A 25,555-nucleotide genomic window follows, 5' to 3' on the forward strand; every position below is an offset into this window, starting at 1 on the left:
CTGTGCAGTCCATTTATTTTTGTCTGCCCAACATGCTCTTTGTATGTGTCCTACTTTAAGTTTCACCTTTAAATCTGCATTTATTTGGGCTAAGTGAGCCTCTGTCACAATGGTAACACAATTTGTTCAGCCAGGCTGGTTTCTGTTTAGAAGCTGCAATTTTGTCCATGTTCACTTTTATTTCTGACAGCAACTCAATTGCGTCTCTGTCTGCAGTTTCCATTGAAACAATTTTCATTGCTTATTTAAATGTACTGTAAGTTATGCTTCTGTTAGGAAGAATTTTTGAATATTTTATTTTAAGATTCCACAAACTAATCGATCATTCAGTGCATCATTAAGACCATTACTGAACTGACTATGCTCAGGCATTCTCTTCATTTCAGTCTTGTACATTGAAATGGATTCCCCTTGCTTTGATTCTGCTTATGAAACCTAAATCATTCTGCAATCAACAATGGCTTTGCTTCTAAGTGATCCTGCATTACTTTGACAATAGTAGCAAAGCTCATTTCTGATGGTTTGGTTGGAGCAGTCAAACTTCAAAGCAAACTGTATGCTTTTAAACTGAATTAACTCAGCAAAATTAGCACTCGCTTCTCATTAGCTATTTCATTTGCTTTAAAACACTGTTCCAATAGCTCAGTATACATGAGCCAGTTATCTGTTGCGTCATCAAACTCATTAATCTTTCGAATGTAGCCAGCCATTTCTGCTTTTTTTAATGATCATTATCACCTGGTACTCACACTTAATCAACTCCAAATTCTTCCATTTACAGCCTTTTTTTTTAACTCAGTGTTCTTGCATGTGCTACTCCATTTCACTGTTCCTCACTGCCCTCTTTTTTTTCAGTTTACACGTCTCACTTCGCTTTAACAGGTCACTAGCCATCTCGGGTTCATTGTAAAAACACTTGGCTGCCAAAGTTATGTTTTGTAACTTCAAAATATTAAACTAATTCAAAAGAAAATGTGGGGAGTCCAAAATACGAGTCTCACTTGCCTTTTACTTGTAACGAGGCACGCACATATCATGTGATAGTGTGGTGATGTAGGCAATTAACATATTTTACATATAACCCCATAATTAATTATTTAAATGAATACAAATGTTTTATCAACCTATATATACAAGATTAGTTAAATATAATTGAAATATTAAAGACATAACAACAACTACAACTTGATTGGAGATTAATCCACCATTTGCCTGCCACATCCCCTGCAACAGAGTCAATTGCAAACAAATTAAGAAAGGTACTGGATGATGTAAAAGCAGTGTTCAAACATGGCATCGGAAATCTCAAACATATCAGGGGTAAAATAGTGTTATATGAAAATGCCACGTCCAAGTTTTACAAAGCCCCTCCAGTTCCTTATACCATCAGTGATAAAGTAGCCAGTGAGCTAGATCACATGGAGGCTGAAGGAATTCTTTCCAAGGTTGAGTGGAGCCCATGGGCAACGCCAGTGGTCCCAGTAGCCAAGAAGGATGGGTGTCTCAGGATCAATGGCGATTTTAATATCAACCCAGTAGAACGTGATGCTCTGTCTAGGATAAAGGATATCTTTGCAAACCTTTCTGGAGGGCAATATTCAAGCAAAGTGGACTTAGCTGAGGCCTACCTACAGATGGAGATGGAAGAAGAGTCTGAAGTGTTTCTCACCATAAACACTCACAAAGACTTTATCACTATAATTAGGCTTATTTTTGCACCTGCACTCAGGCAGAAAACTATGGATCAGGAGCCGCGAGGATCCCAGACACTCAGTCTTAACTGGATGACATCATTGTTACTGGTGAGGATGACAAGATCTCAATATAGTGTTAAAAAGATTTGAAGATTATGAAGAGTGCAATGAAACAAGTGTGATTTCTTTAAACCAAGCATCACATACTGTGGTCACACCATCGATGCACACGGTTTACGTAAGTGTGCTGAGAAAACTCAAGCAGTGCTGGATGCCCCAAGGCCCTAGGGCATGTCACATGTTCTCTTTAATACTTGTCAATTCCTATAACAGGTTCCTGCTAAACCTGGCTACTGTGCTTCATCCCTTGAACTTATTACTGCAGACAATGAATTAAGCAATGTGAGGTGGCTTTCCAAAATGTAAAGGAAATGGTGACATCAGACACTGTACTCACATATTATGATTCACTTTGTCCAGTGAGGCATGCCTGTAATGCTAAAGTGATGGAAGAGCTTCATACCGGTCATCTAGTCATGTTCAAAATGAAAGCATTGGCTTGAAGCGCTGTCTGACAGCCTGGGATCGATCAGCAGATCGAGCAGCTTGCTGTGCACTGTTCAGGACGCCAACACATCCAGAAAATACCAAGTGCAGCACAATCCACAACCAACAACTCACGAGATATGCTGTTCCTGGGTCGTCCCCTGCTCTCACACTTGGATCCCCTCAAACCCAGTCTCAGGAGGAGTATGCAGGACCAATAGCTGAGACAAGTTGAGGGCTCTTCAAACAAGGAGGTTCGATGTTTCATTATGGAACAAGCAATCCTAGCGAGGGACCACAGAGGTGAAAATAAGTGGGTACTTGAAATAATTAAAAACAGAACTGGATCATTCTCTTGCAGAGAGGAGATTGCATCAGATGTCATCTGGAGACAACACCAGTTGAGGAGAGCAGAGTCAATTGTTAGAGAGGAAAGGTGACCATTCCTGCAGTCCCAGAGTCAACTCCCACAACCACCATGGAGGAGGCCCCAGAACCTGAGATTATTTCACAGCCACAAGTCTCTCCTGCCAAACAGAATGACTTCCCTCCCCCACCTCCTGCCTCCCCGGTCAGGGAAGACATTAACTCACAAGATTAAGAAATCCTCTACAGCGATTAAATCTTTAGGCCTGAATGGGACAACTTAAAATTTACAATGCTCTGGTTGTCTATATAGCAGTTATATTGTACAGTATACTGTGTATATGTGTGTGTGTATATATATCTATACACACACACATATATATATACACATACACACACCCCCCCCCCACATGTAGATAGATAGATATAAGATAACTACAGAGAAATAAGTTACATATTTGAGTTGAGATGCATTTTATATTGAGTTAGAGTTTATAGCTAAGCAAGGAGGAATGTAATGCATTTCATATTTCAGTAATATTTGAGCAATATTATAAATATATTGTTTAATCTTTGTTCACATAATTCATTATGGTTTATGTGTAGGAAGTAGGTGAATGGCATTCATTATTACACCACCATGTCATATGTGCATCCCTCACCTCAGTAAAACTAGACACATTTTCCTAGCTTGTGTCATAGAGTGATAGAAAAATACAACACAGAAACAGGCCCTTTGGCCCATCCAGTCCATGCTGAAACATTTAAACCATGTACTCCTATCAACCTGCACTGGGACCAGAGCCCTCCATACTCCTACCATCCATGTACCTACCCAAACTTCTCTTAAACATTGAAATCAAGCTTGCATGCACCACTTGCGCTGGGCAGGTCGTTCCACACTCTCATGACTCTCTGAGTGATGGAGTTTCCCCTCATGTTCCCCTTAAACTTTTCCCTTTTCACCCTTAACCCATGACCTCTGGTTGTGGTCCCACCCAACCTCAGTGGAAAAACCCTGCTTGCATTTACCCTATCTATACCCTCATAATTTTGGGTACCTCTATCAAACTTCCTCTCAATCTTCTACATTCCAAGGAATACAGTCCTAACTGATTCAATCTTTCCTTATAACTCAGGTCCTCCAGACCCAGCAACATCCTTGTAAATGTTCTCTGTACTCTTTCAACCTTATTTACATCTTCCCTATAGGTAGGTGGCCAAAACTGTACACAGTACTCCAAATTAGGCCTCACCAACGTCTTATACAACTTCAACATAACATCCCATCTCCTGTACTCAATACTTTGATCTATGAAGGCTGATGTACCAATAGCTTTCTTTACAATCCTATCTACCTGTGGCACCACTTTCAATGACTTATGGACCTGTATTCCCCGATCCCTTTGTTCAACCGCACTCCTCAGTGCCCTACTGTTCACTGTGTAAGACCTACCCTGGTTGGTCCGACCAAAGTGTAACACCTCACATTTGTCTGCAATAAATTCCATCTGCCATTTTTCAGCTGGTTCAGATCGCGCTGCAAGCCATAATAGCCTTCCTTGCTGTCCACTACCTATCTTCTTCGTGTCATCTGCAAATTTGCTGAACCAGTTAACCACAATATCATCCAGATTGTTGAAATAGATGACAAATAACAATGGACTGAGCAACACACACAAAATGCCGGAGAAAATGTCAACTGCTTACTCTTTTCCATAGATGCTGCCTGGCTTGCTGAGCTCCTCCGGCATTTTGTGTGAGTTGCTTGGATTTCCAGCATCTGCAGATTTTCTCTCGTTTGTGAGTGGACCCAGCACCGATCCCTGCAGCACTCCACTAGTCACAAGCCTCCAGTCAGAGAGGCAACTATCAACTACCACTCTCTGGCTTCTCCCACAAAGCCAATGTCTATTGCAATTTACTTACTATGTTTTCCTTCCAATTTTTTTTGGAGTTACAAAGCACAACAGCTACGATTTGAGGACCTGAGTTATAGGGAAAGATTGAATAGATTAGTACTTTATTTCCTAGAGCACTGGAGAAGAAGGGGCGATTTGATAGAGGTATACAAAATTACGAAGGTTATAGATAGGGTAAATGCAAACAGGCGTTTTCCGCTCAGGTTGGGCGAGACTAGAACTAAAGGTCATGGGTTAAGAGGGGAAGTTGAAATATTTAAGGGGAACATAGGGGTACTTCTACACCGAGGGTGGTGAGAGTGTGGAACGAGCTGCCAGTAAGTGGTGGATGCAGGTTTGATTTAAATATTTAAGAGAAATTTGAATAGATACATGGATGGGAGGGATTTGGAGGGCCACGATCCAAGTGCAGGTCGATGGGCTAGGCTGAAAAATACTTTGGCATGGACTAAATGGGCCAACCGGGCTCTATTAATAAAACAGACATCCTCCATACCATACAGTTGTAGCCTCCTTTCGAATTTCTTGCAGATATTAATGCAAAATTTACGTAATAAATGTTGAACATAAATTCATTGTTTGTGAAATGGTGAACATCATATTACTCTTCTCAGTGTATTTCAACAGGTAGACAGAATCTCTGCAATCACTTATAAAGTTATTAATACATTATAAAATATATTCCATGCACATTGTCCATGTGCCCAGTGCTTTATAGAAAAATCAGAAGGCTTCATTTTCCATAGAATTGAGAAACTGGTCACATTTTATACTGGATATCACTAATCTTCTTCATAATTTTCTTTTTGAAAGCCTGCTACTAAGTACAGTTGATTTGTCAAGCAAAAAATAATTTTCAGAGTATTCCTGCAGTATATTTGTCTGAACAATTCAGACATAACTCTTTTGTGTTGTCCAACAAATGGAAAAGACTAAGGGACTGGCACTACCTACTCATCCAGACATGTAAAGCAGTTACTGTGAATATTCATTGACTGAATCTACCCAAACAGCGTCAGGTAAGTTTTTAAAGTGCCAACTTTTGTTTTCAGGATGGTATTCACCTTTTATCACCTCTGTCAGTTGGCTTTTAATTTTGTTTTCAGAACCAGGATGGTCAACAACTGCGTATATTCCAACACTCCCATCTTCAAAACCAACTAAGATATTTAAATCATGTTCACAGACAAGAATGCTGGAGGGAATTTTACACAAATGGCAGCATCCGATATTTTTTCCATCTGTTATTCGCACAATGTTAAGTGTTGGACTGGAATGAAAGTCACAATTACAGGAATCTCTGTAGTCTATGTAAACAACATACTGACCATCTCTCGTTAATTGCTGATTAAAGATATCTGCTTTGGTTCTAATAACACACATTTTTCCTTGTAGGATGTCCAAGACGTTGATAGTCTTAGCAATAGCTGACATTATTGCAATGCTCCCACTATCGGAAACCTGAAAGTTATCCACGGGTCTGGAGAACTTGATCGGGAGCTGGACCTGCTGGCAAAATGTTTCCTCTGCCACGTTCCAGGTATACATGCATCCAGAAGATGTAATGAGCAAAATGTAGTCTGGATAATCTTTCAGTGTTTGAAAGGCAACAATATCAGACTTGTCAACACATTCAAATCTCTTGACTATGCCACCTGACCACAAGCTGACAGCGAGAAGACAGTACTGATGAAGACCTAAAACAAAGGTGCTTTCGGGCATAATCGTCGCCTTCTTTAAGGGTACGTGAATATCACAGACAATGTGCCCACTGGACAAATTCCAGACCTTAGAGGTGGAGCCTTCACAAAGTGACACCACAGAGTGATCGTTTGGTGTCACCAACAGTTGCGTCACGACGCTGTATCTGATCCTGTGGAAGTTTTCACCAGTTTTCGTGTTCCAGACATAAAGGTCACCGCTGACATCTGCAGTTACCAGGGTGGCCCCTGTTCTTGTAAGAGCGCAGTGTTTAATGAGGTTGGCATGTGTAAAGGTAGCCTCTATTTGACAGAAAGTCAGGCTCCATTTGAGTATGATGTTGGTACCATCAGAGGTATAAAAATACTTCCCTTCTTTCGAAAGGAGAATTGATTGTATGGCCTTTTCTGCCTTCGCTAGAGCTGAGGCTCTATTTATGCAATCTAAGTCCCAGGATACGGCATATCCCTTTGAAGTGAATGATACCAAAGACTTCTGTGTAATGCACTTGGTAAATCTCAATGGCGTACCAAATTGGTTCTCAAGCATTAGAACACACTGTCCTGTGTCTCTCTTCCACACAAACAGGGCCTCAGAACCACTGATGACAGCTAAAATCCAATGGCAATCTAGTGACAATATGGCTTGGATAAAATGTTCATTTTTTGGAGGTTTGAACATGTCTGACACATTCCAATTCAACGTGTCCCAGACTTCAATACAAGACATCTTGCACAATAAGAGGGAATGGGACGAAAATTCAACATTGAAAAGTTCATCTTCATTATCTGAACAAATAATACTCTCCTGAAGACTTGGCTCAGTCAGTTTCTCTGTGTCCCAAACAAATTTATTTCCAATCCTGTCCACAACATAGGTTTCCTCATTGGAAGCACTCAGGAAAATGGAATATATGGGTGAGTCCTGGAATTCAGAAGCAACTGTGGCTACCTGGCAACCAGTGTGAAGGTTGAATATTGTAACTGTGCTCTTCAATTGTCCACATAGTCCATACGTTCCATCACTAGAAAAGGAGATACACTGAACATTATGTTGGCAGTTCAGCTGCCTGATTGTGTGATGAGAGTTAAGATTAAAGAGCCTCACTACTATGCTATTGTCAAACCACACCACCACATTTGCGTTGCATAGGGCAAAGCCGCTGATTGGCTGAAGAACTTTTGCTATGCCACCTTCAACTGCTCTTCTCACTTCAGCTTCGTACAGCAGGGTTAGCTGGGAAAAATCATAGACTAACATCGTGCTATGTTCAGTCGCTAATACAAGGAACTGGTCACCATGTGATACTCTGGCTCCTGAAACCTTAACACCATTAGTGCTTATTCGTTCCCAAGGTTTTCGGAAATCTGGGTTCCAAGTGTACACAGAGCCACTTTCCAGTGTTACAAGAACTACAGATTGTGACTGGATTTCTATGATATCAGTTGCTGCAGAAAAGTCAGAGGTACACAAAGTGGCGTGCACTCTCGGCACAGTGATCACTGGACTGTGTAGCACAGCAATGGCACTGTGCTGGAGCCCTTCCTTATAAGCTTGCATTAGAAAATTGAACAGTTGTGGGAAGCATCCCGCAAATGGTAGAATTCTCACCTGAATAACCATTGGAAGCTGTTCAGGGGATTTCTGCAGCAGACAAAATGCATTCTTTAGAACTGTTGCCAAGAATCTGACACCCCTTCGGTTTAACGTCTGAATATTCTCTTCCAGCTCTGTTATCAGTTGAACCAAATGACCGGCTTTAATCATCGCGAGATAGGATGTGAATGAAGTTAGCACGTTAAAATATAATTCTTGCAGCTTTCCAATTCTCCTCAAATGATAAGGCAGTTCTTCAACTTTTCTGTGATTTGCAAAGACTGGACAATGGGCTTCCAAAGAAGGCTGGAAATGAAAAAGCCAAGGCTGTGAAGGCTGCTGCCTGTCAACATACTTTTCCGTCAAAGGCCTGTGTTCCGAAGTCCTCTGGGGCACCTGTTGACTCTTTATTGGGCCCTGTTGCAACAGAGAGACAGGAATTGGCTTCGCTCTTCCATTGGACCATCGACCATAAAAATATTCCACCATAACACTGTGCATTTGTTGTACGGTGTCCCAGTTCTGGAGGTAACACCTCTTAATGACCAGTGGAAAATGTCTGTTCGCCCAGAACAGCATCTTTACTCCGTTGTGTGGCCTGTCCACTAAAAATCCTCTCAGATCCTCTTGTAATCTCGCTAATGTATAATATGGTACCTTCAGTGAGACTGGCAAAGCATCTTGAGGCCAGAAGTCTCTTATCACGTAGTTGTCAAGTGACAAAATGTCCAGCAGTTCAACCTCACTAAGTCCTGAATTTGCGAGTGTTAAATAACCCAGAACTCTGGAAACTAGGCCTTCCCCGTGCTTCCTTTCAAGCCTTTTAAGCAGTCGATCAATATTGTCGTGAACAGTCCTTCCTAAAGTCTGGTCATTAATATCATCATGAGACGTCCAACAAAGCACTTCATTATAAAGCAACTTAACATAAAGCGGAAGGGAACACTGGTCCAGAGCCGCATTCACATATATCTGCTGCCCAGACGTAATCCTTCTGTTGGAGGAAAGCAGAGTTTGTGTGAGAACCTTGTTGCATTCCTTTCTTTCTCTCGGCTTTAATTCAAGAAAGGTCGCTGCATTTGGGTGCAGCAACGTGCTTTTCTGTGCAATTTCATATGTCTTAATAGTGATGGAAATAATTAACCTGGTAAAGGGTGGCAGAGGATTTGGAAGCCACCATAAGGTTCTGGCATTATCAGCCTCTGAGACCTGATCAACACCATCGATCATGATTATCAAGGGATGCTGTTCAGATGACAACTCTAAAAGGTCCACAAAACAGTTCACTAATTCTTCGGTGCTGTCACAATATATTGGCACAGGTTTGTGGTAGCTCATTGCGATTTGGTGACAGATGCCGATCAGGGCATTCCAGAAGGAGGTTCTGAGGCCTGTCGAGAGGAAGCGGCCAACTATCACTGGATCGCTTTTATTCAGCCACAAACATATCTGAAAAGGACACATGAAAGAAACGATGTTGTCATTATATTTACATTTATTATTTCTCAAGCTGCAAATTGGTAGCCCCATGTTATTGGCTATGTGTAGAGAAATGGATCAAATAAAATAGTTAAGTGTAAAATATTGAAATATCATAAGTAATCTTAGAGAGATACAGAATAAACCCGCTGAATAAGCCAAAGGGAGGGACAAATGATACATGAAGATATGAAACACCACAGAAAAGACACTATAGATTAATAATAAAACAGAAGGTATTAAAAACAAAGGGTTCAGGGAACTCCATTAGAATTATAAAGCTGTAAAAATAGTTTGCAGGGTTAAGGGGTTAATCAGAGGTTGATAGATTCTTGATTGGTCAGGGCATGAAGGGACGAGGGGAGAAGGCAGGAGATTGGGGCTGAGAGGAAAATTGGATCAGCCATTACAATATGGCAGAGCAGACTTGATGGGCTAAATTCTGCTCCTTTATATTATGGTCTAATATAGAAATTACATCAATATTGAGGATTAAGATGAAAAATGGATTAAGAAAATAAGAGTTGAAGGATTATGGGAAGGGCAAATGAGCTGGTTTGAGAATGGAAGGGAATGGTAAAGATTTGTTTCAATCTGGATGTTCTGAGTATTATTTTAACCTCTTCTGTGCCAGCAGAATAAAATCACAGCATTAAAAGCATAAGCACAGACAGCTGCCTTTACTGTCCTGTGACTAATAACTAACAGTACCCTTTTCATTAGATGTCTGTACACAATTGTATTCAAGGGAACATATTTGCAGATGGCTTCTAGTCTGATTTTGCACAAACAGATGATCTTGGTTTGGATATTGCTGGAGCAGGATACTTCACATGGTAGTTTTTCCTTACAGTCCTTCAGATTTCAGTGGTTGGCATGATGTTGGAGTCCATTATTCAGGATGATGTTTCAGAGTACTTAAGGCACATGATGAAATGGGCCAAATCAGCATGGTTTCCTTCAGGGAAAATCTTCCCTGGCAAATCCGGTGGAATTCTTTGAAGAAATAACGGGCAGGATAGACAAACGAGAGAATCAGTGGATGTTATTTACTTGGATTTTCAGAAGGTGCCACATATGAGGCTATTAAACAAAATAAGAGCTCATGATATTACAAGAAAGATGCTAGAATGGATAGAAGATCGGCTGACTGACAGGAGACAACGAGTGAGAATAAAGGGGGCCTTTTTTGGTTGACTACCTGTGACTAGTGGTGTTCCGCAAAGGGATACTCTTGTGCCTGCTACATTTCATGTTATGTGTTAATGATCTAGCTGACATTGATGACTTTGTGGCCAGGTCTGCAGAACTTACCAAGCTAAGTAGAGAGGGTGGTAGTGGGTAGAAGGAGGGAGCCTGCAGAAGGACTTGGGCAGATTAGGAGAAAGGGCAAAGAAGTAGCAGGTGGAGTACAGTGTATGGAAGTATACGATCATATATTCTGGAAGAAGGAATAAAGTCATAGACTATTTTCGAAATGGGGAGCAAATTCAGAAATTGGAGGTGCAAAAGGAATTGGAAGTCCTAGTGCAGGATTCCCGAAATGTTAACTTGCTGATTGAGTTGATAATAAGGAAGGCAAATGCAATATTAATATTTATTTTGAGTGGACTGGAACATAAAAGCAAGGACGTAATGCTAAGGTTTTACAAGGCATTGGTCAGAACGCATCTGGAGTAGTGTGAGCAGTTTTGGGCTCCATATCAAAGAAAGGGTGTGCAAGCATCGCAAGGGTCCAGAGGATGATCATGGAAATGAAACAGCGGTGGACATTTGATGGCTCTGAGCGTGTACTTGCTGGATTTTAGAATTAAGTGGGGGGCATCTCATTGAATCTTGTCAAATATTAAATGACCTGTATAGACTGGATGTGGAGAAGATGTTCACAACAGTGGGAAAATCTAGGACCGGACTGCACACACTGAGAATAGTTCATCCCTTTAGAACAAAGATGAGGAGGAGCTTCTTTAGTGAGAGGGTAGTGAATCTGTGGAATTCATTGCCATGGACAGCTGTGGAGGCCAAGTCACTCGGTATATTAAAAGCAGAGGTTGATAAATACTTGATTAATGAGGGTTTCAAAAGTTATGGGAAGAAGGCAGGAGAAAGGGGTTGAGAGGAATAATATATCAGCCATGATCAAATGGCGGAGCAGACTTGACGAGCCGAATTCTGTAACGTCCCATGGTCTTACTTAAATTCTTTGTACTATTCTCACTCTATAACTGCCCCCATTAATCCATCATCCAGCTGATCTCTACAACAGCATAGCTGACCTCACCCTGTCACATATATTGCTCCCCCTGCATCTCTCAGCCTTTCTCCCTTCCCTAGTTCTGATGAACGGCCTTTGAAGTGAAACATTCAATATCTTTCCATAAAAGCTGCCAGACCACCATTGCTTTTTAATTTCTGTTTTCCTTCAGATCAGAATTACATTCTGCCACTACATGCTGGAAGGAAGACTAATAAGGCATCCACACCTTTAGTAAATATTTTACCATTAAGAAGTAAGGATTCGAAAATGAAAAGATTAATCATTGAGAAGGAACAGGAGCAATGGGGAGTGAATTAGAGTATTCTTTTTTGAAAGAAAGATAGGAATGGAACAAAACTCTTACATGATACTTATACAACATCAAAGTTCAAGGTAAATTTATGATCAAAGTAATCATATACCACCTTGAGATTCATTTTCATGAAATGAATGGAGAGTGGAATAAAGAGAGCAAAGGAAAGAAATGACTGAGAGGAAGAAAAAAGGCCGAATGGAAAAGGCTGAAGAAAGTTACACTGGATATTTTAAAATCATTTACGTTTGAAGGAATGAGATGGCAGATTTGAAATTGTTCCAGTTCCACTGAGAAGGTTGATTGGCACTGTATTCTTGTTAAAGGAGTGCATACACTTCAAGTACAACACTTGACTGGCTGCCTGTGGTGAGGTAATGGGCAATTATTGTGAAAAGCCAGCAACTTCATGTGAAGCACAAACAAGAGAAAATCTGCAGATGCTGGAAATCCGAGCAATGCATACAAGATGCTGGAGGAACTCAGCAGGTCAGGCAGCATCTATGGGAAAAAAGTACAGTTCCATAGATACTGCCTGACCTGCTGAGTTCCTCCAGCATTTTATGTGCACAACTTCATATGAAACACAGTCTATACAAAGCAAAGTGTGAAGGGCAATAAATTGGCTGGATTTCATCCCATAACATTTCTGACTGATTTGCGCATTAATGAAGGTGTCCTTAATTAATTCTCCTAACAGGAGAGGCTTGTATGTCATCACACAAACATCTCAGCAAATAAAGACTAGCTCCATTCAAGATCTGAATGATATTCATCTGGGAAATATATCAGTCAGCAGAACATGGAAAAGTAAAAGCTCCTTCACAATCCATCCTTTCACAGACCTCTTGTTTTCTCCTCTTCTCCTATCTCCTGTTTTTTCTGAACTTTGAAGTTGTTTACCTCCCAATTTTAATGGAAACGAAATGTAATTTTGTTCAGCTCTTCACAGTTGCTGCCGAACCAGCTGGATATCTTCACCATCTTCTGTTTTCCCTATAGCCTCCCCAATAGCCATAACCAATGAGTCATAGAATCATTAGCACAGAAGCAGACTAATTGGCCCACCACATCCACACTGACCAATGAGGACCCAGATGGTATCAATCCCACCTTCCAGCACTTAGTCTATAGTCTGCGTGATTCAAGTACTGATCTAGACACTTCTTAAATGCTGTCAGTAAACCTGCTTCCATCAGTGCATTCCAGGTATTCATCACACTCTGGATGCAAAACGTTCCCCTGAGATCACCTACAAATCTCTCACTCTCTACTACCTGTTACCCCGCTTAGGGCAGCAATGAAGGTCTTCCCTCTCTGGTGCTGTTCAGGGTTTCCTTCATCCCGTCACTAGCTCAGTTTTCACTACTGTCAGTCATGCAAGTCCTGGGTGGAGACTCAGGAATACCGTCGCACTCAGATGTAGAAGGATTCTTCATTGCTGTTTCTGTAACAATTTTGCTTCACCAATCAAGGTTGTTAGCCCTGAACTGAACCCTCGAACCTGGAGGACTGGTGGATCACTCAGTCTGTCCTCTACCCTTTGACCTGTTTGACACGGGTGACTCTACCAAGACCCACAGCACTGACACCAACCAACACAGCTCTCCCGATCACTGAGGCACACAAGCCTCCAAACCCTACCACGAAGTTGTGGTCCTTTTGGAGGAAATCACTCACCCTTTATCCTAAATCCATATCCTTTAGGTGGATCTGCCTCTGATATGGGGAAAAGCTTCCTGCAGTCTACCCTTCAATCACCTCCTCTCCCAACTTCCTTCTATCCAGGTAAAACACACCTAGGCTCTCCAATCTGTTCTCTAAATTGAAATGCTCCTTCCCAGGCAACATCTTGGTGCATTTTATTAAAGGAAAAATTAAAACTCAGTACCTGTTTGGCACAAGTTGCCAAGAGAACTGTCTTTCCAGTGCAAGGTCCCCCCATGACGATCAAGGGGGTGTTTGGTTGCTTCCCCACAATGTATTCTTTAATTCGGTCTCTTTCTTTCCATTCAAAGTCAGAAAGGGATGCATATAAATTGCATAAAGTCACATGCTTCATGTTTTCCACTTCCACACTCTCAAAGTTGTCCACAGGTTTTTGTGTGTTTTTGTTGCTGCTGTCAATAAGCTTAACAATATCAGTGTAGAACTGCTGGCAAAGTTCCTCGATGTATTCTTGTTTCATCTTCCCCGCGTGGTTGCCCAGCAAAGTTGAAGTGTAAACACGTAAATCTGAGACAGTGGCCAACGATGGGAGAATTTCATCACGCAGTCTGAGGAGCCTGGCGTGTGCCAGGGCTTCCTGGGGCAGCTGCCCAGCAGGGCCTTGTGATCCCTTCTGGTTTGCAAGGAGTTTCTTTAGGTGGTGAGTGAGGTGTGGAATTTTACAAACGTAGCAGATGCAGTTTCGGAGAATGCTGGGGGGCTGGTTTATCACACCGTGCTGCAACTCTGCTTCAAGAGCTGTAGAGTAAAATAAAGATACTGAGACATTCATACTTTCAAACAGAACATTACAAATAGGAACAAGTGTACAGAATCCATGGTAATAGTAGATAATAGTCTTGGCTGACTTCTACCTCAGCACCACCAACAAGACCTTGATTCTCTTCAAATCCAGACATCTGCTGGTCTTTATTTTTAATGAACATAATGACCCTGACTCCAAAGCTCTTCCAGTAGATTCACAATGCTCTGGATGAAGAAATTTATCTTCATCCCAGTCCTAGCTGAAACTGTAGACCCCAGGCCTAAACTCCTCAATCAGGGAAAACATCTTACTTGTCAAGCCCTCTCAGAACTTCAGATTTCTGAATGGACGATCTACACTACTTCATGATGTTTTTTCTTTTTCACTCTCTTTTAGCATTATTTATTTAATTCTATATTTTGAGGCCCTCCATTGTCTGGTGGGATGCTTTCTGGCTGTCTGCAACAATTGTAAGACATCGGTATAAACCAATTGCGAGTCTTAACAATGAAGTGGAAGGTCTCAGTCAACACTATTATTCCCAGTGAATCACTGTTGATGGCTCAGAGTAGGACGACGAAATTAGAAGATACAAAGATACAGGTAGCCTGTCAGCTAATTACAGAATTTAGAGGCAACTCGAAGGGCCAATTGGGAATCTGATCCCGTGAAGGCTCGAGCCACGTTGAGACAAGGCGATGATCCTACTGTGGGGCTGGGAGATGGAGATATCTGGCTGGGTGACGAATATGAGGGAGAAAGAGTAGAGTGGATCCCTCAGATTAATCTTCGAAACGATCGCCTTCGCCCTTGTGCGTCTGAAACAGTACGGGCCAGGCTAGTAATAACGGGTTCCCACACCCGCCACGTGGGGCATTAATGTGCAGCTTCCTCCTCTCAGGAGAAGGGGAAGGAAACTCAGGAATGTGCGGGGGGGGGGGGTGTAATGGACACCTTTGAGACAACAGAACTCAAAGAATTCTCCACTAAGGAATTAACGAGTTTAGGGGAAGGTTACAGACAAAAGACTAGGGAGTCTTTGGCCATGTGGTTATTGAGAATATGAGAGGAATGATCCTATCTAACAGAGAGATGGGTGCCTTCGGGAGCCTATTGTCCCAACATGATGTGATCAATAACGCCTTGAGAAGACTGCTTGCTTCCGCTGAGCATAATGCATCACTAAGGTTCTGGGGAACGGCAACAGCTACACTTACTGAATGGAATGTAAAACCCCAAGCGGAATGGAGCATAGAGCAATACACACAAGATGCTGCCTGGCCTGCTGAGTTCCTCCAGCATCTTGTGTGTGTTGCTTGGACTTCCAGCATCTGCAGATTTTCTCTCATTTGGAATGGAGCAGAGTAGAGGAGGGTACTAAAGTTCTATGCCAGTGGGCTCAACACAGAAATAAACTGCGATAGTGGGATCCCACCAGAGGATATTACATTAACTTCTGGAATAGTGGGGCATGTGGTTACATCGGCAGCATTTCCAGTAAAAGGGGTGTTGCTGTCTTTAAAAGCACCAGCCGTTGGTCATTGTACAGGTACAGCCATTCAATTATTACAAGGTTTAGGGTATGTAGAAGAGGGTGTGTGTAGCTAAGTACAAAAGTTAGATTAGCAGACAGGGAATGGGGGATCCCACATGTTCCATAAAGTAATGTTTTTAGTGTTGCTTAAAGCTGGGGTTCCAGAAGAGCAGGTAAATGCCATGTGGAAATACTGTCAGGAGGAGTAAGAAAGGGAAAAGGATCATTCTTCAAGCCCTCTGCAGGCGAGGGTTCCTTTTGTTCTCTGCCAGATTCCTCCCATTCCATTCAGGGTTCCCTGCAAAGGATATTGGCTAACGTTCCCCAACAGTGGGAATTGGGGTGGGGGGTTAGTACATTTGCACCTCATTGCTGTTTGGAGGGGGCCATTCAACTTGCATCCCATTTCCCTGTAAATAGAGCGTGAATAATTTGAATGTGGTGAAACGTGAGATGTGTGGCCACTTGAACCAGTTTGCTTTTGAGTATGTGAGAGAGGCCTTCAAGAGACTCTGTGAATGTGTTAACACCCGCCTAGCTGTTCTGTGATAAGTGCTGTTTCTCTGTGAGAAATTTACTGTCTGCTTTAAGTTTTTGCAGTTCCATAGGAAGTTTTAAAGGAGTACAGCCTGGGCTTTGTGCTTTGTGATTTGTGTTTTGTGTTTAATCCATTACTTCGTTTCTTGTTTTTGCTCAGTCTGTTACTCCGTTTCTTGTTTTTTAAATCTGGTACATGTTTATTGTTCAGGCAAATACTTTGTTACTTGTTTTCCCATATAATTGGTTTATGGATGACTCATTTCATAGTGGCCATATGAAATCTGAGTTGAAATTTTGTCAACTGTATTCCAGATATGAGATGCCCACATTTCAGAGGGAATTGAGCATTTGGGGAGCAATTCTTGTAGAACATAGAAAACCTACAGCACAATACAGGCCCTTTGGCCCACAAAGCTGTGCTGAACATGTCCTTACTTTAGAAATTACCTAGGCTTATCCATAGCCCTCTATTTTTCTAAGCTCCATGTACCTACCCAGGAGTCTCTTAAAAGACCCTATTGTATCCGCCTCCACCACTGTTGCCGTCAGCCCATTCCACACACTCACCACTCTCTGCATAAAAAACTTACCCCTGACATCTCCTCTGTACCTGCTTCTAAGCACCTTAAAACTATGTCCTCTCGTGTTTGCCATTTCAGCCCTGGGAAAAAGCCTCTGACTATCCACACGATCAATGCCTCTCATCATCTTATCAGGTCACCTCTCATCCTTCGTCTCTCCAAGGAGAAAATGCCGAGTTCACTCAACCTATCCTCATAAGGCACGCTCCCCAATCCAGGCAACATCTTTGTAAATCTCCTCTGCACTCTTTCTATGGTTTCCACGTCCTTCCTGTAGTGAGGCGACCAGAATTGAGCACAGTACTCCAAGTGGGGTCTGACCAGGGTCCTATATAGCTGCAACCTCTCGGCTCTTAAACTCAATCCCACGGTTGATGAAAGCCAATGTACCTATTGTAGTTCTATTGTTTTTGTGTTTCCTAAGTGTCCAGTGACTAATCAGGAGTGAATGCATTTGTATCTCCCTGCATTACAGAATGGCAAAGTGGTGGATACTAATTTGTGGTGGGAGATCCTGTCAACCATTTCTGGGGATGACATTTTAATTTGGACACTGGACCAATGGGTCAGGTCCCTGTATTTGTATGAGACCTCCTCACTACATTACAGAAGGGGTGCCACTGATAGTGAACCCTTTGACAAGGGAAAGACTGCGGGGGGAGGGAAATTATCTGGCTTCCTGTTTTGGGGGAGCTGGGAGGGAGTCGTCTACTTCAATTAACCTCTATCCAGAGTATGGTAACTTCCTGAAGGGACTTGAGCCTTAATGGCCCTGGTGGAGTGAGTGCTTTAAGGGCTGGTATTTCCCTATGTACCATTTGTATAATTGGATAGTCCTGACTCTTAAAGTGATTTCCCCATCTGACAGGGTGTTGGTGTAGGTGGTCTGTTGAGTACAGGTACACGTTGCAAGGTGGATGGCAACTGTGAGCAGGAACAGCGTCCTGGGACGGCTGTGTCCATGCCAAATGGTGTTGTGAAGCTGGGCACTTGTTGAAAGCTGAATGGCACCCACTGGATATGCGGTCCCTAACCCTACCCGTGGTTCCCACAGGGTGGTGCGGTTGATACATGGTGCTGTATGTACGCCACCCCAGTGCCCTGAACAAACACCTTGCCCATGCTGCTCGGTAACAGGAGGGCTACTACAGAGGAAGGCTGTTTGAATGATAGTCTCTCTCAGCATAGTACGGCCAGACTGTCCCAGGAACTGGTGCCTTGGATTACCTGCTCACAAAGGAAGGTGGCACGTACTGTCATCGGTTAAGGACGCTGCACATACATTCCTGATGGGTTGGTGAATATCACTCACCTGGCTGATCACATCTCAGAGCCTGTGTATAAAATTAAGTGGGGGACCAGCTCATTGGCTGTTACACTCCAGGGTGGGGCTGGTGGCCTTTTGGGGCACAGGGAGGCTGGTGGACTACTGTAGTATACTGGGAGGTGACTGTTGGGTTCACAGTACTGGGACTTGCATCTTGTGTTTTGTGTTTAACTTAGTTGTGAGCTCATGACAGTCATCCTAGTCTGAGTGCTGGGTCATCATGTTCACAACTTTTGAGGGGTGGAGTGTCCTATGGGGGCATGCCTTATTCTGATTGTCGAAAGTTGATTCTGTTGTGATTGGTTAGTTTAGAAGCTGTAGCTGTTTTTCCCATTGGATAGCTGCCTGGTGTTCAGTTTCAAATATCCTGGGTACGTATATGAAGTAGCACATGGGAAGGGCTTACTCTCTTCTTCCTTTGTTTAAGACAAGACTATTGGGAAGGTATGCCCTGTGCGCACTTTTAACTAAGTACGTTTGTTGAATGTATGTCTGTTGAGTATTCGGCTTTGTAGTGTCTGTAACTTTGGGAACACGAATGTTGTCGAAGTTTTACTGTCTGTAAGTAAAGGATTAATATACCTATTTGCAGACAGTGCTTTCTGTATCACTTGTCAGACCCATGATCCTGATGGAACGTCACAAGTGGGCAGAGCTAAAGATGGCAACAGAGGTCTTTGCAGACTTTTCATCCACAAAAGTTTAATTTCTTCTGTTCTCATGTCTTTTTGTTCCCTTTTCAGAGTGGCTGGGGTTCTGTTGGAGTCCGTGATCGACAGCTGCAGCTCAGGCTGCTGGTTTTCACTGACGGTGGGTTCTCGCTCTTGAAGCTTGCCGGGCAGCCTGGTGATTTGGTACCTCCAGGTGCAGCCTGGAAGACGTGCACCTTCGGGTGCAGCCCAGCCCTGTGGACGAGCGGATTCCTCGCCAAATGTAGCTGAATGAAGCGTTGCGGGAGATTGAAACATCGAGACAGTGGGCAATGTGTGCTGCTGTTGGAATGCTCCTGCACTTGAGCAATCTTGCTCTCTCACTTTCCCTTGATGGTCTGTTGGTCCTTTGAGTCAGGGGACTCGGACAAACCACACAGCAGATTGTAACAGCATGCTGTCGGCCTCACATCTTGCTTTTGTAGGAGTGATATCTATCTCTCCCTCGCTAGAGAGAGCCTGTCTGAGACATTGAAGTGTTGAGATGGACAGTAGTTTTTGCTGTCCTCCAGATCATGGTGTCTGGGGGCTTTGCCATTGCTTGCATGCTGGGTAAAGAGATTGATGCGTTTTGCTGGAGAAGGTGGGGGAGGGGGAGGGTCAATGCTTTTGTTGCTGTTGTGCGTGGGAGGGCGGACTTTGGGGGTTCTAACATTTTCTGTCAATCATCCTATGGGGCTTTCCCCCCCGCTTCGCGGATATCTGCAAAGAGTAAGATTTTCATGTCGTATACTGTATACAATCTCTGATATTAAATTGAACCATTTTATTTAAATACATGATTTGTTATTCATTTATATGGTAGATTTTTATTTTATACCTTTTAAACTATTTCCATGAAACCGGCTAATTGGGGCAGCCATTTAATTGGACCAAAATGCACTGGTCCTGTTGCATCCCTATATGTAACAATATGTACATAAGTACTGCAAAAACAGAGCAAGGAAAGAAATAAAAAGAGAGGTAGTGTACACACCATCATGGTCCATTCAGAAATCTGATGGCAGAGGGGAAGAAACTGTTCCTAAAACATTGAGTGCGTGTCTTCAGGCTCCTGTACCTCCTCCTTGATGGTAGCAATGAGAAGAGGGCATGTCCTGGGGGATGGGGGTCCTTCATGATGGATGCTACCCTTTTGAGACATCGCCTTTTGAAGATGTCGTTGAGACTGGAAGGCTAGTGCCCATGATGGAGCTGGCTGGGTTTGTAACCTTCTGCAGCTTTTTCCAATCCTGTGCAGTGGCCCCTCCATACTATGATGCAGCCAGCTAGATGTATTTATTTGTTTGTTTGTTTATTTAAATCTTACTTCCCCCCCCCCCCACAACATTAGGGAGTACAAAACGTTGTGTTATGACTCTGTTGCAATGTACAGACATGTGAATTTAAAAGTCTAATGGCTTGTAGAAAGCTGTCCTGTAGCCTGTTGGTCCTGGCTTTAATACCAGGAAATTTAGATCAACCCTTCGAGGTCTCACGATTCCTGCAGCCTCTTAGTTAACAATGGAACCCTGATTTTACATCACAACACTTTGAACCTAAATGTTGCAGTTGAAGGATTTGTGATTCTTTATAAAACAGTTCCAAGAATTGGCCTGTAAACTGCAGAGCAAAAGTTCCTTTTGCCCTTTTTAAATGGAAGAAGTATTCACTGGCACAGAAAGTTCATACTAAAATGTTGACAATTAGGTTGTGTTACACTGCATAATTTCACACTCTGGAAAGTGCCTCATCCAATTCATGCAATTGTTACCTTTGCTTAAGGTGTGTTTCCACAATTGCTGTTCTTGATCTGACACCTTTCTCAAGAGGCCATTTTTAGTGATTGAAAGCATTTAGTCCACACGGGGCGCATGTGGAAGGGCATTCAGGACATCAACTATAGGACAACACCACCTGCCTGTGCGGGCGATGCCTCCCTCCCAGATGTGTTGAACAACTTCTACGCTCGTTTTGAGGCGGAAAATGACGTGGCATCGAGGGAGACCACCCCTCCTCCAAATGACCAGGTGCTGTGGCCGATAAGCGGAGAACCCTGTGCAGGGTCAACCCACGGAAGGCTGCTGGACCAGACAATATTCCTGGCAGAGTGCTTCGAGGATGTGCAGACCAGCTAGCAGATATTCTCACTGACATCTTCAACATCTCCCTGAGCAGCGCCGTCGTTCCTACGTGCTTCAAGGCCACCACCATCGTCCCCGTGCTGAAGAAGTCTTCAGTGTCCTGCCTCAACGACTACCGTCCCATTGCACGCACATCCATCATCATGAAGTGTTTCTTGAGGCTTGTCATGAGGCACATCAAGACCCTGCTGCCTCCCTCACTGGACTCTCTGCAGTTCACGTACCGTCCCAACCATTCAACAGGCGACGCCATTGCCATCACCCTCCACCTGGTCCTAACCCACCTGGACGAAAGAGACACATACATTCGAATGCTGTTCATAGACTTCAGTTCAGCATTTAACACAATCGTTCCTCAGAAACTGATTGGAAAGCTGAGCCTACTGGGCCTGAACACCTCCCTCTGCAACTGGATCCTAGACTTCCTGACTCGGAGACCTCAGTCAGTCTGGATTGGAAGCAGCATCTCCAATACCATCACACTGAGCACGGAGGCCCCCCAGGGCTGTGTGCTCAGTCCACTGCTGTTCACTTTGCTGACCCACGACTGAGCTGCAACACACAGCTCGAACCACATCATCAAGTTAACCGATGACATGACCGTGGTGGGTCTCATCAGCAAGAACGATGAGTCAGCATACAGAGAGGAGGTGCAGCGGCTAACGGACTGGTGCAGAGCCAACAACCTGTCTCTGAATGTGAACAAAAGACATGGTTGTTGACTTCAGGAGGACACGGAGCGACTACTCTCCGCTGAACATCGACGACTCCTCCGTCGAGATTGTTAAGAACACCAGATTATTGGTGTTCACCTGGTGGAGAATCTCACCTGGTCCCGCAACACCAGCTCCATAGCAAAGAAAGCACAGCAGTGTCTCTACTTTCTGTGAAGGTTTAGAAAAGTCCATCTCCCACCCCCCATCCTCACCACATTCTACAGAGGATGTACCGAGAACATCCTGAGCAGCTGCATCACTGCCTGGTTCGGAAATTGAACCATCTCGGATCGCAAGACCCTGCAGCGGATAGTGAGGTCAGCTGAGAAGATCATCAGGGTCTCTCTTCCTGCCATTACAGACATTTACACCACACGCTGCATCCGTAAAGCAAACAGCATTATGAAGGACCCCACTCACCCCTCATATAAACTCTTCTCCCTCCTGCCATCTGGCAAAAGGCACCGAAGTATTCGAGCTCTCACAACCAGACTATGTAACAGTTCCTTGCCCCAAGCCATCAGACTCCTCAATACCCAGAGACTGGACTGACACCAACCTACTGCCCTCTACTGTGCATATTGTCTTGTTTATTATTTATTGTAATGCCTGCACTGTTTTGTGCACTTCATGTAGTCCTGGGTAGGTCTGTAGTCTAGTGTAGTTTTGTGTTGTTTTACGTAGTTCAGTGTAGTTTTTGTATTGTTCATGTAGCACCATGGTCCTGAAAAACATTGTCTCATTTTTACTGTTGTGACAAGAATACACATAGATTAAGATGTTAGCTGTGCTGTGCTGGCACCAGTGGGATCAGCAGTTGGTCTGCCACCTATCTTCAGGAGAGAGAGAGATAAGGAAAACAATGGAGCAGCATTTGGAGATGTTAATGAAGGGACGGGAGAGAGTAACGGAAGGAGAGCTGTCAAGATCGGCTCCCCCTTTGAACCCTGAACTGTTTGAAGTGATGGACAGGCGATACCCCAGCAGGGGGATAAAAAGGGACAGGTTCGCTAAGGCAGGACACACACACGACACCCGAGGTAACGAGACCCTGGAAGCAGTGCGTCTCTCACAAGTCGGTGGGAAATTGTGGAAGGCCGGTTGCGGGACCAGGCCATAGACGCACAGGGTGGAAAGGCACGATCGGCGGGAACCTGGTGTGTGTCCACCCTTGCCTGGGTGCCAGGTTCACCGCAGAGAAACGATCGTATCTGGAAACGGAGGGGGTCACGGTTGGTGACCTCAGATGACATCACAAAGGACTCGCTCGAAAGCTGACTGCGAAGGTCTGCGTGGAAGCCGTTTTTGAATAGTCATTCGTTTTGCTCTCTTTCTCCTTCCCCCCACTGTCTATCGCCACGGCAGCGATTACTGCGAACTGAACTGAACTTTGCGTCACTTTGAAACTGGTCATTTGCCCCTAGACAACGATAGAGCTTGATTGATCCTGTTATCTTAATTCTGTGTACATGTGTGTTTATCATTGCTGAACTGTTGCATTTATTATCCTTTCGATTACTGTGTTGCTTGTTTCCTTAATAAAACTTTCTTAGTTCTAGTAATCCAGACTCCAACTGAGTGATCCATTTCTGCTGGTTTGGCAACCCAGTTACAGGGTACGTAACATTGTGTACTGTACCAGCAGTTATGGTCGAAATGACAATAAAAAGTGACTTGACTTGACTTGATTTATTTCATTTTGGAAAGCATCTTAGCCAACCCTGCCCCTGCCTTTGCTTGATATTCCTGCAGGGAACATCACTAAATATCAGATAAGCGTGAAGTGGTTCATTTCAGTAGGTCAAATTTAAAGAAAGAATGTAATATTAATGGTAAGACTCTTGGCAGTGTGGAGGATCAGTGAGATCTTGGAGTCCATGTCCATAGGACACTCAGAGCTGCTGCACAGGTTGACAGTGTTGTTAAGAAGGCGTACGGTGTGTTGGCCTTCATCAACTGTGGGATTAAGTTCAAGAACCATGAGGTAATGTGAATTGAACTGAAATGAAATGACTTTATTACTTACATCCTTCATATACATGAGTAAATATCTTTATGTTACATCCCCGTCTAAATGTGCAATTATTGTAATTTATAACAAATATTATGTACGACAGAATAGTCAATATAACATAAAAATACAGTTGTGTCAGCATGAATTAAGCAGTCTGATGGCCTCGTGGAAGAAGCTGTTCCAGAGCCTGTTGGTCCTGGCTTTTATGCTATGATACCATTTCCCGGATGGTAGTAGCTGAAACAGTTTGTGGTTGGGGTGACTCAGGTCCCCAATGATCCTTCGGGCCTTTTTTACACACCTGTCTTGGTAAGTGTCCTGAGTAGTGGGAAGTTCACATCTACAGATGTGCTGGGCTGTCCGCACCACTCTCTGCAGAGTCCTGTGATTGAGGGAAGTACAGTTCCCATACCAGGCAGTGATGCAGCCAGTCAGGATGCTCTCAATCGTGCCCCTGTAGAAAGTTCTTAGCATTTGGGGGGGCCATACCAAACTTCTTCAACCATCTGAGGTGAAAGGGGTGCTGTTGTGCTTTTTTCACCACACAGCCAGTGTGTACAGACCACGTGAGATCCTCGGCAACGTTTATACCAAGGAACTTAAAGCTGTTCACCCTCTCAACCCCAGATCTATTAATGTCAATAGGGGTGAGCCTGTCTCCATTCCTCTTGTAGTTCACAACCAGCTCCTTTGTTTTTGCCACATTGAGGGAGAGGTTGTTTTCTTGACACCACTGTGTCAGAGAGATGACTTCCTCTCTGTAGGCTCCCTCATTATTATTTGAGATTAGGCCAATCAGTGTAGTGTTGTCAGCAAATTTAATTAGCAGATTGGAGCTGTGGGTGGCGACACAGTCATGGGTATACAGAAAGTAAAGGAGGGGGCTTAGGATTCAGCCCTGAGGGGCACCTGTGTTGAGGATCAGAGGGGCAGAGGTGAGGAAGCCCACTCTTACCACCTGCCGGTGATCTGACAGGAAGTCCAGGATCCAGCTACACAAGGCAGGGCAAAGGCCAAAGTCTCTGAGCTTCTTGTTGAGCCTGGAGGGAATTATGATGTTGAATGTTGAACTGTAGTCCAAGAACAGCATTCTCACAGAAGCATCCTTCTTCTCCAGATGTGTAAGGACGGTGTGTAGAGCTGTGGCTATTACATCACCTGTCAATCAGTTGTGTCGGTAGGTGAATTGTAGGGGGTCCAGTTTGGGTGGCAGTATGCTGCAGATGAGGTCCTTAACCAGCCGCTCAAAGCATTTGCTTTTTATTGAGGTGAGTGTGACGGGACGCCAGTCGTTCAGACATGTTACTTTCATCTTTTTAGTTACTGGGACAGGGTGTATGGCGTGACAGGGAGGGGTAACATCTCTGGTGGGGGATCATGTCTTGTCCTTTTCAGGATGGTTAGTCCACCTTTGGTCCCCACCTGGAACTCAGCTCTCACCCGTGGCTCCCCGTAGCTGTTTGCATGCGACAGTGGCCACACCCCGGCCAACAGCTTCGACAAGCCGGCTAAACCAGGTGAGGGTAGCCGACGGGTCTCAAACAACCGGTGAGATAGGGAGATGTCTATCCCAGCAGGTGAAGACAGACTCCAGCGGATTGAGCGGACGAGTCCAACGGTCAAGAAGGCGGTCTCTGCAAGTGTTGTGGAACATGTAAAGCAG

General features: G+C 43.7%; 1 protein-coding gene across 1 annotated transcript in view; it reads right to left on the minus strand.

The window, feature by feature from the left end:
- Window positions 1-5,503: 5,503 nt before the first annotated feature.
- LOC140200687 (NACHT and WD repeat domain-containing protein 2-like) overlaps window positions 5,504-25,555 on the minus strand; it is a 54,589-nt gene continuing 34,537 nt past the window's right edge. Inside the window, exons 6-7 of the mRNA XM_072264252.1 lie at window positions 13,766-14,340; window positions 5,504-9,274 (exon numbers count right to left, since the gene is read on the minus strand). Coding sequence (XP_072120353.1) covers window positions 5,504-9,274; window positions 13,766-14,340 — 4,346 coding nt within the window. The remainder of the gene's footprint in view (window positions 9,275-13,765; window positions 14,341-25,555) is intronic.

This window comes from Mobula birostris, chromosome 7, assembly GCF_030028105.1.
Source record: "Mobula birostris isolate sMobBir1 chromosome 7, sMobBir1.hap1, whole genome shotgun sequence".
NCBI lineage: Eukaryota > Metazoa > Chordata > Chondrichthyes > Myliobatiformes > Myliobatidae > Mobula > Mobula birostris.